General features: G+C 50.0%; 1 protein-coding gene across 5 annotated transcripts in view; it reads right to left on the minus strand.

Moving 5' to 3' along the window:
• lnx1 (ligand of numb-protein X 1) overlaps positions 1 to 20,917 on the minus strand; it is a 351,286-nt gene that overhangs the window by 84,593 nt on the left and 245,776 nt on the right. For all 5 annotated transcript variants that reach the window (XM_072496765.1, XM_072496762.1, XM_072496764.1 and 2 more), the window contains 2 exons: positions 19,118 to 19,320; positions 15,031 to 15,390 (listed from right to left, as the gene is read on the minus strand). In XM_072496765.1, coding sequence (XP_072352866.1) covers positions 15,031 to 15,390; positions 19,118 to 19,320 — 563 coding nt within the window. The remainder of the gene's footprint in view (positions 1 to 15,030; positions 15,391 to 19,117; positions 19,321 to 20,917) is intronic.

Here is a 20,917-nt window from a genome sequence, read left to right on the forward strand (position 1 = left end):
CTCTGTATATGCCCCAGCCCCATAACCTTCTCTCCATATCTCTGTATATCCCCAGCCCCATAACCTTCTCTCCCTAACACTGTATATCCTCCAGCCTCACAACCTTCTCTCCCTAACACTGTATATCCCCCAGCCCCACAACCTTCTCTCCTTAACTCTGTATATCCTCCAGTCCCACAACCTTCTCTCCCTAACTCTGTATATCCCCCAGCCCCATAACCTTCTCTCCCTAACTCTGTATATGCTCCAGCTCCACAACCGTCTCCCTCCCTAACTCTGTATATCCTCCAGCCCCACAATCGTCTCCCTCATTAACTCTGTATATCCTCCAGCCCCACAACCTTCTCTCCCTATCTCTGTATACACCCCAGCCCCACAACCTTCTCTCCCTAACTCTGTATATCCCCCAGCCCCACAACCTTGTCTCCATAACTCTGTATATCCCCCAGCCTCACAACCTTCTCTCCCTAACTCTGTATATCCCCAGCCCCACAACCTTCTCTCCCAAGCTCTGTATATCCCCCAGCCCCACAACCGTCTCTCCCTAACTCTGTATATCCCCCAGCCCCACAACCTTCTCTCCCTAACTCTGTATATCCCCCAGCCCCACAACCTTCTCTCCATAACTCTGTATATCCCCGAGCCTCACAACCTTTTCTTCCTAACTCTGTATATCCCCCAGCCTCACAACCTTCTCTCCCTAACGTTCTATGTTCTATGTTCTAACTCTGTATATCCTCCAGCCTCACAACCTTCTCTCCCTAACTCTGTATATCCTCCAGCCCCACAACCTTCTCTCCCTAACTCTGTATATCCTCCAGCCTCACAACCTTCTCTCCCTAACTCTGTATATCCTCCAGCCCCACAACCTTCTCTCCCTAACTCGGTATATCTCCCAGCCCAACTACCTTCTCTCCCTAACTCTGTATATCCTCCAGTCCCACAACCTTCTCTCCCTAACTCTGTATATCCTCCAGCCTCACAACCTTCTCTCCCTAACTCTGTATATCCTCCAGTCCCACGACCTTCTCTCCCTAACTCTGTATATCCTCCAACCTCACAACCTTCCCTCCCTAACTCTGTATATCCTCCTGCCTCACAACCTTCTCTCCCTAACTCATTATATCCTCCAGCCTCACAACCTTCTCTCCCTAACTCTGTATATCCCCATCTCACAACCGTCTCTCCCTAACTCTGTGTATCCCCCAGCCTCACAAACTTCTCTCCCTAACTCTGTATATCCTCCAGCCTCACAATCTTCTCTCCCTAACTCTGTATATCCCCCAGCCTCACAAACTTCTCTCCCTAACTCTGTATATCCCCCAGCCTCACAACCTTCTCTCCCTTACTCTGGAATATCCTCCCAACCTTCTCTCCCTAACTCTGTATATCCTCCAGCCTCACAACCTTCTCTCCCTAACTCTGTATATCCTCCAGCCTCACAACCTTCTCTCCCTAACTCTGTATATCCTCCAGCCCCACAACCGTCTCCCTCACTAACTCTGTATATCCTCCAGCCCCACAACCTTCTCTCCCTAACTCTGTAAATCTTCCAGCCCCACATTCTCTCCCTAACTCTGTATATCCTCCAGCCCCACAACCTTCTCTCCCTAACTCTGTATATCCTCCAGCCTCACAACCTTCTCTCCCTAACACTGTATATCCCCCAGCCCCACAACGTTCTCTCCCTAACTCTGTATATCCCCAAGCCTCACAACCTTCTCTCCCTAACTCTGTATATCCTCCAGCCTCACAACCTTCTCTCCATAACACTGTATATCCCCCAGCCCCACAACGTTCTCTCCCTAACTCTGTATATCCCCCAGCCCCAGAACATTCTCTCCCTAACTCTGTATATCCCCCAGCCCCACAACCTTCTCTCCCTAACTCTGTATATCCTCCAGCCCCACAACCGTCTCCCTCACTAACTTTGTATATCCTCCAGCCCCACAATTGTCTCCCTCCGTAACTCTGTCTATCTTCCAGCCCCACAACCTTCTCTCCCTAACTCTGTATATCCCCAGCCTCACAACCGTCTCTCCCTAACTCTGTATATCCTCCAGCCTCACAACATTCTCTCCCTACCTCTGTATATCCCCCAGCCTCACAACCTTCTCTCCCTAACTCTGTATATCCTCCAGCCTCACAACCTTCTCTCCATAACACTGTATATCCCCCAGCCCCACAACGTTCTCTCCCTAACTCTGTATATCCCCCAGCCCCAGAACATTCTCTCCCTAACTCTGTATATCCCCCAGCCCCACAACCTTCTCTCCCTAACTCTGTATATCCTCCAGCCCCACAACTGTCTCCCTCACTAACTTTGTATATCCTCCAGCCCCACAATTGTCTCCCTCCGTAACTCTGTCTATCTTCCAGCCCCACAACCTTCTCTCCCTAACTCTGTATATCCCCAGCCTCACAACCGTCTCTCCCTAACTCTGTATATCCTCCAGCCTCACAACCTTCTCTCCCTACCTCTGTATATCCCCCAGCCTCACAACCTTCTCTCCCTAACTCTGTATATCCTCCAGCCTCACAACTTTCTCTCCCTAACTCTGTATATCCTCCAGCCCCACAACCTTCTCTCCCTAACTCGGTATATCCCCCAGCCCCACAACCTTCTCTCCCTAACTCTGTATATCCCCCAGCCCCACAACCTTCTCTCCCTAACTCTGTATATCCTCCAGCCCCACAACCTTCTCTCCCTAACTCTGTATATCCTCCAGTCCCACAACCTTCTCTCCCTAACTCTGTATATCCTCCAATCTCACAACCTTCCCTCCCTAACTCTGTATATCCTCCTGCCTCACAACCTTCTCTCCCTAACTCTGTATATCCTCCAGCCTCACAATCTTCTCTCCCTAACTCTGTATATCCTCCAGCCTCACAACCTTCTCTCCCTAAATCTGTATATCCCCCAGCCTCACAACCTTCTCTCCCTAACTCTGTATATCCCCCAGCCTCACAACCTTCTCTCCCTAACTCTGTATATCCCCCAGCCCCACAACATTTTCTCCCGAACTCTGTATGTCCCCCAGCCCCACAACCTTCACTCCCTAACTCTGTATATCCCCCAGCCCCACAACCTTCTCTCCCTAACTCTGTATATCCCCCAGCCTCACAACCTTCTCTCCCTAACTCTGTATATGCCCCAGCCTCACAACCTTTTCTCCCTAACTCTGTATATCCCCCAGCCCCACAACCTTCTCTCCCTAACTCTGTATATCCCCCAGCCCCACAACCTTCTCTCCCTAACTCTGTATATCCCCCAGCCCCACAACCTTATCTCCCTAACTCTGTATATCCTCCAGTCCCACAACCTTCTCTCCCTAACTCTGTATATCCCCCAGCCCCATAACCTTCTCTCCCTAACTCTGTATATCCTCCAGCCCCACAACCGTCTCCCTCCCTAACTCTGTATATCCTCCAGCCCCACAATCGTCTCCCTCCGTAACTCTGTATATCCTCCAGCCCCACAACCTTCTCTCCCTAACTCTGTATATCCCCCAGCCCCACAACCTTCTCTCCCTAACTCTGTATATCCCCCAGCCCCACAACCTTCTCTCCATAACTCTGTATATCCCCCAGCCTCACAACCTTCTCTCCCTAACTCTGTATATCCACCAGCCCCACAACCTTCTCTCCCTAACTCTGTATATCCCCCAGCCCCACAACCTTCTCTCCATAACTCTGTATATCCCCCAGCCTCACAAACGTCTCTCCCTAACTCTGTATATCCCCCAGCCCCACAACCGTCTCTCCCTAACTCTGTATATCCCCCAGCCCCACAACCTTCTCTCCCTAACTCTGTATATCCCCCAGCCCCACAACATTCTCTCCCTAACTCTGTATATCCCCCAGCCCCACAACCTTCTCTCCATAACTCGGTATATCCCCCAGCCTCACAACTTTCTCCCCCTAACTCTGTATATCCCCCAGCCCCGAAACCTTCTTTCCCTAACTCTGTATATCCTCCAGCCCCACAACCTTCTCTCCCTCACCCTCTATATCCTCCAACCTCACAACCTTCCCTCCCTAACTCTGTATATCCTCCTGCCTCACAACCTTCTCTCCCTAACTCTGTATATCCTCCAGCCTCACAATCTTCTCTCCCTAACTCTGTATATCCCCAGCCTCACAACCGTCTCTCCCTAACTCTGTATATCCTCCAGCCCCACAACCTTCTCTCCCTAACTCTGTATATCCCCCAGCCTCACAACCTTCTCTCCCTAACTCTGTATATCCCCCAGCCCCACAACCTTCTCTCCCTCACCCTCTATATCCTCCAACCTCACAACCTTCCCTCCCTAACTCTGTATATCCTCCTGCCTCACAACCTTCTCTCCCTAACTCTGTATATCCCCCAGTCCCACAACCTTTTCTCCCTAACTCTGTATATCCCCCAGCCCCACAACCTTCTCTCCCTAACTCTGTATATCCCCCAGCCCCACAACCTTCTCTCCCTAACTCTGTATATCCCCCAGCCTCACAACCTTCTCTCCCTAACTCTGTATATCCCCCAGCCTCACAACCTTTTCTCCCTAACTCTGTATATCCCCCAGCCCCACAACCTTCTCTCCCTAACTCTGTATATCCCCCAGCCCCACAACCTTCTCTCCCTAACTCTGTATATCCCCCAGCCCCACAACCTTCTCTCCCTAACTCTGTATATCCTCCAGTCCCACAATCTTCTCTCCCTAACTCTGTATATCCCCCAGCCCCATAACCTTCTCTCCCTAACTCTGTATATCCTCCAGCTCCACAACCGTCTCCCTCCCTAACTCTGTATATCCTCCAGCCCCACAATCCTCTCCCTCCGTAACTCTGTATATCCTCCAGCCCCACAACCTTCTCTCCCTAACTCTGTATATCCCCCAGCCCCACAACCTTCTCTCCCTAACTCTGTATATCCCCCAGCCCCACAACCTTCTCTCCATAACTCTGTATATCCCCCAGCCTCACAACCTTCTCTCCCTAACTCTGTATATCCACCAGCCCCACAACCTTCTCTCCCTAACTCTGTATATCCCCCATCCCCACAACCTTCTCTCCATAACTCTGTATATCCCCCAGCCTCACAACCTTCTCTCCCTAACTCTGTATATCCCCCAGCCCCACAACATTCTCTCCCTAACTCTGTATATCCCCCAGCCCCACAACCTTCTCTCCATAACTCTGTATATCCCCCAGCCTCACAATCTTCTCTCCCTAACTCTGTATATCCTCCAGCCTCACAATCTTCTCTCCCAAACTCTGTATATCCTCCAGCCTCACAACCTTCTCTCCCTAAATCTGTATATCCCCCAGCCTCACAACCTTCTCTCCCTAACTCTGTATATCCCCCAGCCTCACAACCTTCTCTCCCTAACTCTGTATATCCCCCAGCCCCACAACATTTTCTCCCGAACTCTGTATGTCCCCCAGCCCCACAACCTTCACTCCCTAACTCTGTATATCCCCCAGCCCCACAACCTTCTCTCCCTAACTCTGTATATCCCCCAGCCTCACAACCTTCTCTCCCTAACTCTGTATATGCCCCAGCCTCACAACCTTTTCTCCCTAACTCTGTATATCCCCCAGCCCCACAACCTTCTCTCCCTAACTCTGTATATCCCCCAGCCCCACAACCTTCTCTCCCTAACTCTGTATATCCCCCAGCCCCACAACCTTATCTCCCTAACTCTGTATATCCTCCAGTCCCACAACCTTCTCTCCCTAACTCTGTATATCCCCCAGCCCCATAACCTTCTCTCCCTAACTCTGTATATCCTCCAGCCCCACAACCGTCTCCCTCCCTAACTCTGTATATCCTCCAGCCCCACAATCGTCTCCCTCCGTAACTCTGTATATCCTCCAGCCCCACAACCTTCTCTCCCTAACTCTGTATATCCCCCAGCCCCACAACCTTCTCTCCCTAACTCTGTATATCCCCCAGCCCCACAACCTTCTCTCCATAACTCTGTATATCCCCCAGCCTCACAACCTTCTCTCCCTAACTCTGTATATCCCCCAGCCCCACAACCTTCTCTCCCTAACTCTGTATATCCCCCAGCCTCACAAACGTCTCTCCCTAACTCTGTATATCCCCCAGCCCCACAACCGTCTCTCCCTAACTCTGTATATCCCCCAGCCCCACAACCTTCTCTCCCTAACTCTGTATATCCCCCAGCCCCACAACATTCTCTCCCTAACTCTGTATATCCCCCAGCCCCACAACCTTCTCTCCATAACTCTGTATATCCCCCAGCCTCACAACTTTCTCCCCCTAACTCTGTATATCCCCCAGCCCCGAAACCTTCTTTCCCTAACTCTGTATATCCTCCAGCCCCACAACCTTCTCTCCCTCACCCTCTATATCCTCCAACCTCACAACCTTCCCTCCCTAACTCTGTATATCCTCCTGCCTCACAACCTTCTCTCCCTAACTCTGTATATCCTCCAGCCTCACAATCTTCTCTCCCTAACTCTGTATATCCCCAGCCTCACAACCGTCTCTCCCTAACTCTGTATATCCTCCAGCCCCACAACCTTCTCTCCCTAACTCTGTATATCCCCCAGCCTCACAACCTTCTCTCCCTAACTCTGTATATCCCCCAGCCCCACAACCTTCTCTCCCTCACCCTCTATATCCTCCAACCTCACAACCTTCCCTCCCTAACTCTGTATATCCTCCTGCCTCACAACCTTCTCTCCCTAACTCTGTATATCCCCCAGTCCCACAACCTTTTCTCCCTAACTCTGTATATCCCCCAGCCCCACAACCTTCTCTCCCTAACTCTGTATATCCCCCAGCCCCACAACCTTCTCTCCCTAACTCTGTATATCCCCCAGCCTCACAACCTTCTCTCCCTAACTCTGTATATCCCCCAGTCTCACAACCTTTTCTCCCTAACTCTGTATATCCCCCAGCCCCACAACCTTCTCTCCCGAACTCTGTATATCCCCCAGCCCCACAACCTTCTCTCCCTAACTCTGTATATCCCCCAGCCCCACAACCTTCTCTCCCTAACTCTGTATATCCTCCAGTCCCACAATCTTCTCTCCCTAACTCTGTATATCCCCCAGCCCCATAACCTTCTCTCCCTAACTCTGTATATCCTCCAGCTCCACAACCGTCTCCCTCCCTAACTCTGTATATCCTCCAGCCCCACAATCCTCTCCCTCCGTAACTCTGTATATCCTCCAGCCCCACAACCTTCTCTCCCTAACTCTGTATATCCCCCAGCCCCACAACCTTCTCTCCCTAACTCTGTATATCCCCCAGCCCCACAACCTTCTCTCCATAACTCTGTATATCCCCCAGCCTCACAACCTTCTCTCCCTAACTCTGTATATCCCCCAGCCCCACAACATTCTCTCCCTAACTCTGTATATCCCCCAGCCCCACAACCTTCTCTCCATAACTCTGTATATCCCCCAGCCTCACAACCTTCTCTCCCTAACTCTGTATATCCCCCAGCCCCACAACCTTCTTTCCCTAACTCTGTATATCCTCCAGCCCCACAACCTCTCTCCCTAACTCTGTATATCCTCCAACCTCACAACCTTCCCTCCCTAACTCTGTATATCCTCCTGCCTCACAACCTTCTCTCCCTAACTCTGTATATCCTCCAGCCTCACAATCTTCTCTCCCTAACTCTGTATATCCCCAGCCTCACAACCGTCTCTCCCTAACTCTGTATATCCTCCAGCCTCACAACCTTCTCTCCCTAACTCTGTATACCCCCAGCCCCACAACCTTCTCTCCCTAACTCTGTATATCCCCCAGCCCCACAACCTTCTCTCCCTAACTCTGTATATCCTCCAGTCCCACAACCTTCTCTCCCTAACTCTGTATATCCCCCAGCCCCATAACCTTCTCTCCCTAACTCTGTATATCCTCCAGCCCCACAACCGTCTCCCTCCCTAACTCTGTATATCCTCCAGCCCCACAATCGTCTCCCTCCGTAACTCTGTATATCCTCCAGCCCCACAACCTTCTCTCCCTAACTCTGTATATCCCCCAGCCCCACAACCTTCTCTCCCTAACTCTGTATATCCCCCAGCCCCACAACCTTCTCTCCCTAACTCTGTATATCCCCCAGCCCCACAACCTTCTCTCCCTAACTCTGTATATCCCCCAGCCCCACAGCCTTCTCTCCCTAACTCTGTATATCCCCCAGCCTCACAACCTTCTCTCCCTTACTCTGTATATCCCCCAGCCTCACAACCTTTTCTCCCTAACTCTGTATATCCCCCAGCCCCACAACCTTCTCTCCCTAACTCTGTATATCCCCCAGCCCCAAAACCTTTTCTCCCTAACTCTGTATATCCCCCAGCCCCACAACCTTCTCTCCCTAACTCTGTATATCCTCCAGTCCCACAACCTTCTCTCCCTAACTCTGTATATCCCCCAGCCCCATAACCTTCTCTCCCTAACTCTGTATATCCTCCAGCCCCACAACCGTCTCCCTCCCTAACTCTGTATATCCTCTAGCCCCACAATCGTCTCCCTCCGTAACTCTGTATATCCTCCAGCCCCACAACCTTCTCTCCCTAACTCTGTATATCCCCCAGCCCCATAACCTTCTCCCCCTAACTCTGTATATCCCCCAGCCTCACAACCTTCTCTCCCTAACTCTGTATATCCCCCAGCCTCACAACCTTTTCTCCCTAACTCTGTATATCCCCCAGCCCCACAACCTTCTCTCCCTAACTCTGTATATCCCCCAGCCCCACAACCTTCTCTCCCTAACTCTGTATATCCCCCAGCCCCACAACCTTCTCTCCCTAACTCTGTATATCCTCCAGTCCCACAATCTTCTCTCCCTAACTCTGTATATCCCCCAGCCCCATAACCTTCTCTCCCTAACTCTGTATATCCTCCAGCTCCACAACCGTCTCCCTCCCTAACTCTGTATATCCTCCAGCCCCACAATCCTCTCCCTCCGTAACTCTGTATATCCTCCAGCCCCACAACCTTCTCTCCCTAACTCTGTATATCCCCCAGCCCCACAACCTTCTCTCCCTAACTCTGTATATCCCCCAGCCCCACAACCTTCTCTCCATAACTCTATATATCCCCCAGCCTCACAACCTTCTCTCCCTAACTCTGTATATCCACCAGCCCCACAACCTTCTCTCCCTAACTCTGTATATCCCCCAGCCCCACAACCTTCTCTCCATAACTCTGTATATCCCCCAGCCTCACAACCTTCTCTCCATAACTCTGTATATCCCCCACCCCCACAACCGTCTCTCCCTAACTCTGTATATCCCCCAGCCCCACAACCTTCTCTCCCGAACTCTGTATATCCCCCAGCCCCACAACATTCTCTCCCTAACTCTGTATATCCCCCAGCCCCACAACCTTCTCTCCATAACTCTGTATATCCCCCAGCCTCACAACCTTCTCTCCCTAACTCTGTATATCCCCCAGCCCCACAACCTTCTTTCCCTAACTCTGTATATCCTCCAGCCCCACAACCTTCTCTCCCTAACTCTGTATATCCTCCAACCTCACAACCTTCCCTCCCTAACTCTGTATATCCTCCTGCCTCACAACCATCTCTCCCTAACTCTGTATATCCTCCAGCCTCACAATCTTCTCTCCCTAACTCTGTATATCCCCAGCCTCACAACCGTCTCTCCCTAACTCTGTATATCCTCCAGCCTCACAACCTTCTCTCCCTAACTCTGTATATCCCCCAGCCCCACAACCTTCTCTCCCTAACTCTGTATATCCCCCAGCCCCACAACCTTCTCTCCCTAACTCTGTATATCCTCCAGTCCCACAACCTTCTCTCCCTAACTCTGTATATCCCCCAGCCCCATAACCTTCTCTCCCTAACTCTGTATATCCTCCAGCCCCACAACCGTCTCCCTCCCTAACTCTGTATATCCTCCAGCCCCACAATCGTCTCCCTCCGTAACTCTGTATATCCTCCAGCCCCACAACCTTCTCTCCCTAACTCTGTATATCCCCCAGCCCCACAACCTTCTCTCCCTAACTCTGTATATCCCCCAGCCCCACAACCTTCTCTCCCTAACTCTGTATATCCCCCAGCCCCACAACCTTCTCTCCCTAACTCTGTATATCCCCCAGCCCCACAGCCTTCTCTCCCTAACTCTGTATATCCCCCAGCCTCACAACCTTCTCTCCCTTACTCTGTATATCCCCCAGCCTCACAACCTTTTCTCCCTAACTCTGTATATCCCCCAGCCCCACAACCTTCTCTCCCTAACTCTGTATATCCCCCAGCCCCAAAACCTTTTCTCCCTAACTCTGTATATCCCCCAGCCCCACAACCTTCTCTCCCTAACCCTGTATATCCTCCAGTCCCACAACCTTCTCTCCCTAACTCTGTATATCCCCCAGCCCCATAACCTTCTCTCCCTAACTCTGTATATCCTCCAGCCCCACAACCGTCTCCCTCCCTAACTCTGTATATCCTCTAGCCCCACAATCGTCTCCCTCCGTAACTCTGTATATCCTCCAGCCCCACAACCTTCTCTCCCTAACTCTGTATATCCCCCAGCCCCACAACCTTCTCTCCATAACTCTGTATATCCCCAAGCCTCACAACCTTCTCTCCCTAACTCTGTATATCCCCCAGCCCCACAACCGTCTCTCCCTAACTCTGTATATCCCCCAGCCCCACAACCTTCTCTCCCTAACTCTGTATATCCCCCAGCCCCACAACCTTCTCTCCCTAACTCTGTATATCCCGCAGCCCCACAACCGTCTCTCCCTAACTCTGTATATCCTCCAGCCTCACAACCTTCTCTCCCTAACTCTGTATATCCTCCAGCCCCACCACCGTCTCCCTCTCTAACTCTGTAAATCCTCCAGCCCCACAACCTTCTCTCCCTAACTCTGTATATCTTCCAGCCCCACAACGTTCTCTCCCTAACTCTGTATATCCTCCAGCCCCACAACCTTCTCTCCATAACTCTGTATATCCTCCAGCCTCACAACCTTCTCTCCCTAACTCTGTATATGCTCCAGCCCCACAACCTTCTCTCCCTAACTCTGTATATCCTCCAGTCCCACAACCTTCTCTCCCTAACTCTGTATATCCTCCAGCCTCACAACCTTCTCTCCCTAACTCTGTATATCCCCAGCCTCACAACCGTCTCTCCCTAACTCTGTATATCCTCCAGCCTCACAACCTTCTCTCCCTAACTCTGTATATCCCCCAGCCTCACAACCTTCTCTCCCTAGCTCTGTATATCCCCCAGCCTCATAACCTTCTCTCCCTAACTCTGTATATCCCCCAGCCCCACAACCTTTTCTCCCTAACTCTGTATATCCCCCAGCCCCACAACCTTCTCTCCCTTACTCTGTATATCCCCCAGCCCCACAACCTTCTCTCCCTAACTCTGTATATCCCCCAGCCTCCCAACCTTCTCTCCCTAACTCTGTATATCCCCCAGCCTCACAACCTTCTCTCCCTACCTCTGTATATCCCCCAGCCTCACAACCTTCTCTCCCTAACTCTGTATATCCCCCAGCCTCACAACCTTCTCTCCCTAACTCTGTATATCCTCCAGCCTCACAATCGTCTCTCCCTAACTCTGTATATCCTCCAGCCCCACAACCTTCTCTCCCTAACTCTCTATATCCCCAGCCTCACAACCTTCTCTCCCTAACTCTGTATATCCTCCAGCCTCACAACCGTCTCTCCCTAACTCTGTATATTCTCCAACCCCACAACCGTCTCTCCCTAACTCTGTATATCCCCCAGCCCCACAACCTTCTCTCCCTAACTCTGTATATCCTCCAGTCCCACAACCTTCTCTCCCTAACTCTGTATATCCCCCAGCCCCATAACCTTCTCTCCCTAACTCTGTATATCCTCCAGCCCCACAACCGTCTCCCTCTCTAACTCTGTATATCCTCCAGCCCCACAATCGTCTCCCTCCGTAACTCTGTATATCCTCCAGCCCCACAACCTTCTCTCCCTAACTCTTTATATCCCCCAGCCCCACAACCTTCTCTCCCTAACTCTGTATATCCCCCAGCCCCACAACCTTCTCTCCCTAACTCTGTATATCCCCCAGCCCCACAACCTTCTCTCCCTAACTCTGTATATCCCCCAGCCCCACAGCCTTCTCTCCCTAACTCTGTATATCCCCCAGCCTCACAACCTTCTCTCCCTTACTCTGTATATCCCCCAACCTCACAACCTTTTCTCCCTAACTCTGTATATCCCCCAGCCCCACAACCTTCTCTCCCTAACTCTGTATATCCCCCAGCCCCACAACCTTTTCTCCCTAACTCTGTATATCCCCCAGCCCCACAACCTTCTCTCCCTAACTCTGTATATCCTCCAGCCTCACAACCTTCTCTCCCTAACTCTGTATATCCTCCAGCCCCACCACCGTCTCCCTCTCTAACTCTGTATATCCTCCAGCCCCACAACCTTCTCTCCCTAACTCTGTATATCTTCCAGCCCCACAACGTTCTCTCCCTAACTCTGTATATCCTCCAGCCCCACAACCTTCTCTCCCTAACTCTGTATATCCTCCAGCCTCACAACCTTCTCTCCCTAACTCTGTATATCCTCCAGCCCCACAACCTTCTCTCCCTAACTCTGTATATCCTCCAGTCCCACAACCTTCTCTCCCTAACTCTGTATATCCTCCAGCCTCACAACCTTCTCTCCCTAACTCTGTATATCCCCAGCCTCACAACCGTCTCTCCCTAACTCTGTATATCCTCCAGCCTCACAACCTTCTCTCCCTAACTCTGTATATCCCCCAGCCTCACAACCTTCTCTCCCTAGCTCTGTATATCCCCCAGCCTCATAACCTTCTCTCCCTAACTCTGTATATCCCCCAGCCCCACAACCTTCTCTCCCTTACTCTGTATATCCCCCAGCCCCACAACCTTCTCTCCCTAACTCTGTACATCCCCCAGCCTCCCAACCTTCGCTCCCTAACTCTGTATATCCCCCAGCCTCACAACCTTCTCTCCCTACCTCTGTATATCCCCCAGCCTCACAACCTTCTCTCCCTAACTCTGTATATCCCCCAGCCTCACAACCTTCTCTCCCTAACTCTGTATATCCTCCAGCCTCACAATCGTCTCTCCCTAACTCTGTATATCCTCCAGCCCCACAACCTTCTCTCCCTAACTCTCTATATCCCCAGCCTCACAACCTTCTCTCCCTAACTCTGTATATCCTCCAGCCTCACAACCGTCTCTCCCTAACTCTGTATATCCTCCAACCCCACAACCGTCTCTCCCTAACTCTGTATATTCTCCAGCCCCACAACCGTCTCCCTCCCTAACTCTGTATATCCTCCAGCCCCACAACCTTCTCTCCCTCACTCTGTATATCCTCCAGCCCCACAACTGTCTGAGACATCTGCGCTCTTCTAACACTTTCCTGATCTTAATCACCCTATGACTGCTTGGCCATGCATTCGGTTGATTCGGCCCTAAGCTCTGCAATGCACTTTCTTCGCCTCTCAGCCCCTCTACCTCGCTTTCTTCCTTTAAGACACTCCATAATAACGACTTCATTGAGCAAGCTTTTGGTCATCTGATATATTTCCTTAAGTGTTTCAGTGTCAAATGTTGTTTTATAAAGCTCCTAAGAAGAAGTTTAAGGACATTTTATTAGGATAAAGGTGACATATAAACATAAGTTGTTGTTGATCCACCCCTTTGCTATTATCATTTCCACATCCTCGCACTCTCCGCTTCTTTCCTTTCTCTAATTTCTTTCATTATTGCCTCATTTTGTCTTAAACTATTAGCATTTCCTTCACTGAATCATTTCTTATCCTCCCCCTAATCACAGACCATTCATTTTATCTTCCCAACCCCTTCACTGTTCAGCTGAAACATCTTCCACTTCCAATAAAAGACCTGCAACTTCAACCACTAATCCTACCTTCCCCTTGCCACAGATGCGGTCTAACCTGTTGAGTCTTTCCAGCATTTCTGGGTTTTATTATCCATTCATTTTATTAAACGTAGTAAATCTTGGATCTTGTATCATGTAATAATTAGAAAAGGGAGGACCTGGATTTATATAATGTCTTTCATTATTTCAAGACATTCCAAAACACTTCACAGCCAGTGAAATACTTTCAGACTAAATACTTGAAAGTACTTTTTAAAAGTGCAACCTCAGGGAAAACAGTCATCAATTTACAGATTGCACGGTCCAAAAATAACAATGAGATAAATGAACAAAGATCTGTTTGTTTAAAATAATGTTAATTGATGGATAACAGTGGTCTGCGAGATCCAGGAATACTCTCCTGCCCTTCTTCAAAAACTGCTGTGCAATCTTTTCCATTCATTCATGGGGTCAGCATCATTTTAATGTTTCATCGAAAGACAGTGCAGCACCGACTCAGTACTTGTCTTTGAAATTGGAGCCATGACCTCTTGACTCATAGGGAGTCAATGAACAAAGAGCAATACCTTGTAACTCCTTTGTCCATAAATGCACCCAATATATCTTATTCAATACAGAACTACTATTAGACTACCGTTACGATTTGAAAATTGTCAAATTAGCAACTAAAATGTGATCTCTTTTGTGAGTTATTCTTTCTCTTGGAGCTTAGAAATGGGTGGCACGGTGGCACAGTGGTTAGCACTGCTGTCTCACAGCATCAGGGACCCAGGTTCAATTCCGGCCTTGGGTGACTGTGTGGCGTTTGCGCGTTCTCCTCGTGTCTGTGTGGGATTCCTCTGGATGCTCCAGTTTCCTCCCACAAGATGTACAGGTGAGGTGGATTGGCCTTGCTAAATATCCCCTTAGTGTCCAATAATATGCAGGTTAGGTGGGGTTCTGGGATAGGGCAGGGGGGAATGCGCCTAGTGATGATCTTTCGGAGGGTTGGTGCAGACACGATGGGATGAATGGTCTCTTTCTGCACTGTGGGATTCCATGAATTGCTGGTTAAAAATAGACCAAAGTGCATCTATTTTGCCTTCTGTCATCCTGGATGATATCCGTGGTTTTGCTGTAAATGCCAATAATCTACATCAACCATAAATAATTTTCTGTTAATCAAACTAACCTGTATATAATGTGCTGCAATCTCAGGAAATGCTCGCCGGAGATCATGTCCATTAATGGCCAGAACTCTGTCATTCACTTGCAACTGGCCATCCTGGGCTGCTCGGCCTCCTTCAAGTAAATTACAGATAAAAACCCCAGCTTCATCAGGCTTACTGACCAATTTAATTCCCAGCGGCTGGTCCTGACACTTGTGGAGAATAACATGGAAGCTGTCGTCTCTGGAGCAGTTACTTTCAACGTTGCTCCTGCGCTTATAGAGCTGTTCTCGAAGTACATTTAGCAACAGGATCTGACAGGGCTGTTTCAATACTGCCACTGCATAGTTATGAGGTACACTGCTTATGTCAGTACCATTTACCTGGATCAGAAAAAAAACATAAACGCAAAAATAAATTAAGACATTGAAACCTGAGGAAATACATATATTACTTGTAGTTAGCTAGAGCACATACGGGTAATGTTAACAAACCATGATGATGAAAGTGTTCCATGAAATATGAGTGACATTTACAGGAAATACATTCTTAATGCAAGACTTTTATATATATATATATATATACAAAACGTGATTGGGTGGGGAATCGCTCGTGAGGTGAAAATCATGGCCGGTGCTGGCCGCCTGACAGAATGCCATGCTCCGGTGCCTCGAAAGCGACGAGAATGCATTCTACTCCACACATACAGTAAACGCCGTTAGCATATCATTAATGGGCCCTACCCGCAATAGCCAAGGGCTCTTTCACCAGTGCAAACAAGAAGGGGGACACGGAACATCCCTGTCTCGTTCACCTGTGCAGTTGAAAGTAACCCAAGTTCACTTCATTCATATGAACATTCGTCTTTGGTTCCTTATATAACAATTTGACCCATGCCACAAACTTAGGCCCAATCCCAAATCATTCCAACGCTGCAAACAAATAACTCCACTCTCCTCAATCAAATGCCTTGTCCGCATCCAGCGTCACCACCACATCCTGCTCCCCCGCTTCTGACGGGGAAAGCACACGTTTAGCAAGCACCGCACATTTGAAGACAACTGTCCACCCTTTACTAACCCTGTCTGGTCCTTCCCAGCCACCTGTGGGAGCTGTTCCTCCAGCCTAAGCGCCAACACTTTGGCAAGGACCTTGGCATCTACATTCAACCGGGAAATTGTCCGACAAGACCCACCCGCCACTGGGTCCTTATCTTTCTTTGACAAAAGTGAAATCGATGCCTGCCTCATTGTCTCCGGAAGTGACCCACCTTGCTACCGTGCCTTCAAACAGCTCCACCAACATCAGTGGCAGCTGGTCCACAAACGTCTTATAAAATTCCACCGGGAACCCGTCCGGCCCTGGTGCCTTACATGTCTGCATTTTCCCTATCGCCGTCCGAACCTCCTCGATCCCCACTGGCACTTCCGTCCCTGCCCTATCCTCCTTTTCCACTGTGGGACACTACAACCCCTCCAGAAATTCCCTCATATCCAACTCGTCATCCAGGGGCTCCAACCTATACAATTTACTATAAAATTCTTTAAATCCCCTATTTACCTGGTCCGGTGCAGTCACCAGACCCTTCACCCCATCCCACACCTGAACAATCTCCCATGAGGCCATCTGTTGACTGAGATGGCCCGCCAACAAGCGACTGGCCTTCACCCCGTACTCATTTTTATTTTTAAATTTAGTGTACCCAATTCATTTTTTCCAATTAAGGGGCAATTTAGCGTGGCCAATCCACCTAGCCTGCACATCTTTAGGTTGTGGGGGCGAAACCGACGCAGACACGGGGAGAATGTGCAAACCCCACACGGACAGTGACCCAGAGCCGGGACCGAACCTGGGACCTCGGCGTCGTGAAGCATCAGCGCTAACCCACTGCGCCACCGTGCTGCCCTCCACGTACTCATATACCGCATCATTTGCACGCCTTAACTAGCACATCGCTTTTCCTGTGTACAAAAGATCAAAGTGGGTCCGCAGTACCTTTCTGCAGGCCGAACGTTCTGAAGTGGGAGCCTCCGCATACTTCCCATCAACTTCCAGAATTTCATCCACCAGCCGCTGCCTCCTGTCAACCTGCGCCTTATACGAGATGATCTCACCCCTCACCACCGTCTTCAGTGCCTCCAATAGCACTGAGGGCAAGACCTCCCCATTCTTATTAAACCCCACATAATCACCATCGCCACCCTCACACAAAATGTCAGATTTGCAAGCAGCCCCACGTCCAACCTCCACACCAGCCTCTGTGCCAGCCCCCTCTCCAGGACCACATCCACCAGGTGCAGAGCGTGATCTGAAATAACGATCGCCGGATTTTCTGCTTTCCTTACCCCCGACAACAAGGACCTCTCCTTAATAAAGAAAATCAATCCTCGAATTTACATTATGCACTGGCAAGACAAAGGGATACTCTCTAACCCCTGGATGCAAGAACCGCCACAGTTGCGCCAGCCATTGGAGAAGCTGGATTTGAACGTCAAGGACGCCAAGAAGCCAGACCAGGTCCCACCAAGCTCCGATTATGAGACTGACATGCACACATTGCCACCGCTGGAGCCCACCCTGTTGGCGCCCATGGCCGCCTCTGTTCCACCGACCCCGCCCAGGCGTCCACTGACAACGCCGCTCCCTGGTTCAGTAAACAGCTCTGGATGCCACGAGGTCGGTCCCTGAAGATTGTTCTCGGATTAAGAAAACTTGGACCCGTCTGTGGTCGAGGAACTGTCAGCCATGTTGGGAGCGAGACGCCAGAGGTGGACTTCCTGGGGAAGGCAAAGAGACGTTCATGGGGGGTTTCGTTAGTCGTGGTGCAGAGGAGCGATCGGATGGAGTGGAATGCCTCAGGGAGGACCTCCTGCCAGTGGGAGACTGGGAGATGTTTAGACCGCAGGGCCAGCAGGACGGCCTTCCAGACCGTCCCGTTTTCCCTCTCTACCTGCCCGTTTCCCCCGGGGGATGTAGCTGGTCGTCCTGCTCGAGGCCACCCCCTTCCAATAGGCGCTGGCGGACGTACGCAGACCTCATGCCCATAACGAAGGCGTCTTGGATTAAAAGTTCTGTGTGCTGGACTGCCGAAACTGCCTGGCAGTCACAGTTCCGCCCCAGGATGTACAGGGCACGCCAGAAATCGTCTAGGGACTCACCGGGGAGTTGCTGTCTTGTGGACAGGTGGTGCCTGGCGTTTAGTTGGTTGACTGGCCGAACGTAATGTCCTTTCAGGAGCTCCATTGCTTCGGAGTAAGTGGGCGCATCCCGGCTGAGAGGAAAAATGTCAGGGCTCACCCGTGAATAAAGGACTTGGAGATTCTGCGCGTCCGAGGGTTCCGCAGCGGATGTTCGGAGGTAGCTTTCGAAGCAGGTTAGCCAGTGGTCAAAAGCGGACAAAGCATTGGCTGCTTGAGGGCTCAGCTGCAGGCGATCAGGCTTAATGTGAAGATCCATCGTTTTAAAAATCTTTGCTCAATAAATTGATGCATTATCAATTACCATAAGATGAGAGTAGTGGAATAATCGAGGCTTTATTGAGCAAAGATGTTGTGCCTCCTGTAGCTGGAACCAGAATGGCTGCAGCACCGGAGATCACACACATTTATACGCCACCTACTGGGCGGAGCCAGGCAGGGATTTACCCCCGTACCTCTATTATCCGTGTCTTACCGTAATACATATAATACTGCTAGTGGTGACTACCACACTAACTATACCATTCTCTCCCCATAGCAGCCAGTTATAAATTATTCGGAATCAGGGGGAGCAATGGACAGTTTCCTAACACCTTTCTCTACTGTGTACCATACTGTAAGGAGCCTAAAGTTCATAAGTTCATAAGATATAGAGGCAGAATTAGGCCATTCAGCCCATCGAGTCTGCTCTGCCATTCGATCATGGCTGATATGTTCCTCATCTGTTACCTACAATGCTACAGACCAAGAGCTGGATGGCGAAATCAACCAGAGCATCTCCTTCCGAGAACACGTGATCTAGGAGCAGGAGTATGCAATTTAGCCTCCCGAGCCTAACACCCTCAATGTGATCATGGCTGAAAGGAAGGAGGATACAATTGATTCTTAGAAATAAATTCACAATGTGCAGTACCTCTAGAATCATGTCTCCTGGTAGAAGTCTGCCATCTTTAGCAAGAGCACCATCTCGATAAATGTCTTGTACGACAATATTCCCCACAGGAGTTTCACATCCTCCCACAATAGTGATACCAAGGCTTTCATGTGCATCAGAACGATTAATCTTGATAGTTGTAACTTCACCATCTGGAATTAAATGATGTAGTCTGGGAAATGCTGCAAACATAAGAACAAATATATTTGAATGTCTCAGTCTGTCTTTGTTTCATCTAGTTTATTATCTTACATTGCAAATCGCACTAGTTTATGTTACATTCTGTTTTAGTGAAACACCAATACTTTGGCTAAACTTAACCAAGGGGCGACCACAGATGATAACTTCTCTATAAACGTGGGCATATTGTATACACAATGAAATAAACAACACTGGATTAAATCACTTCATGTGGTAGTAGACAAAGTATTTCCAGCACAGAAACTGGCCATTCAGTCCAGTAGGTCGATGCCAGGCTTTCTGCCTTCACACAAGCCCCTTCTCACATTTCTTCCTTTAACGGAAAATGGAATGATTATTACAATTTGTCTATGAGTTTGTGCATTAACTTTACTAGATCTCTGTAGACCTCTCTAATCAAATCCCACTACCCACCAATCAAAGCTCAGGGAGATGGTGATGTAGTAGTAATAACACTGGGCTAACAATTTAGCAGCTCAGGCAAATGCTTTGGGGGCATGCATTCAAATCCCACCACAGCAGCTGATGGAATTTCAATTCAACTTTAAAACATAGGGCACGATTTAACGCCCAAAAAGCAGAGTCCCGTTTTGGGTGAGTTTAGCAGGGTATTTCTCAGTGCCTGCAGCGCCAGGAACGACTCTGCAATCAATGGGACTCTGTTTTATTTCAGCCTCGGTAGGGAACGCCAAGGCTGTACTTACCTCACTTCCTGCACAGATGAGTGAGACGACCACATGTTTAAATGCCGCCCAAACTCTCAACCCAACTCGGCATCCCCATTGCGGCTTCTGGACATCCCCCCAATACCCCAATGTACCTATTAGGGGGCCCTTAAGACACCCCCTTACCTCACCAGGGCAGGGCAGTCCCAGGCTCGATCCCTGGCATAGGCAACCTGGCACCTTGACACTGCCAAGGTGCCCAGGTGGCAGCGGGAGTACCAGGGTACCACCCTGCCCAGTGAGCGACCACCAGGGGACCTCCGATGGCCTGGGAACCCCCCCCCCCCCCCCGCAGATGCTGTTACGCCTGGTTCCACATTTGTGTGGGCCAGTGCTAAACAGCGCCATGGCGAATCTAACTGCTCACTTAAATATGCAAATCTGGATCTCACCCAGTGAAGGCGAGATCCAGATTGCAAGTCTCTGATGCACTATCAATTACGACAAGACGAGAGTAGAATGTAATCAAGGCTTTATTACGCAGAGATGTGTAGCCTCCCGCAGCTGCTGCCGAAATGGCTGCAGCTCGGAGAGCCCACACATTTATACTCCGATTCGCTTCAGGGGCCTCCAAGGTAAGAACACCATTTAAAAATGGTGTCCTGATCTCTCGCTACACTAGGAGCCACACAGTAGCACAGCTCCAGTGTCCCAGGTTCAATTCCCGGCTTGGATCACTGTCTGTGTGGAGTCTGCATGTTCTCCCCGTGTCTGCGTGGGTTTCCTCCGGGTGCTCCGGTTTCCTCCCACAGTCCAAAGTTGTGCAGGTTAAATGGATTGACCATGATAAATTGCCCTTAGTGTCCAAAAAGGTTAGGTGGGTTACTGGGTTACAGGCATAGGGTGGAGGTGT

The sequence above is a fragment of the Scyliorhinus torazame genome, chromosome 3 (assembly GCF_047496885.1).
Source record: "Scyliorhinus torazame isolate Kashiwa2021f chromosome 3, sScyTor2.1, whole genome shotgun sequence".
NCBI lineage: Eukaryota > Metazoa > Chordata > Chondrichthyes > Carcharhiniformes > Scyliorhinidae > Scyliorhinus > Scyliorhinus torazame.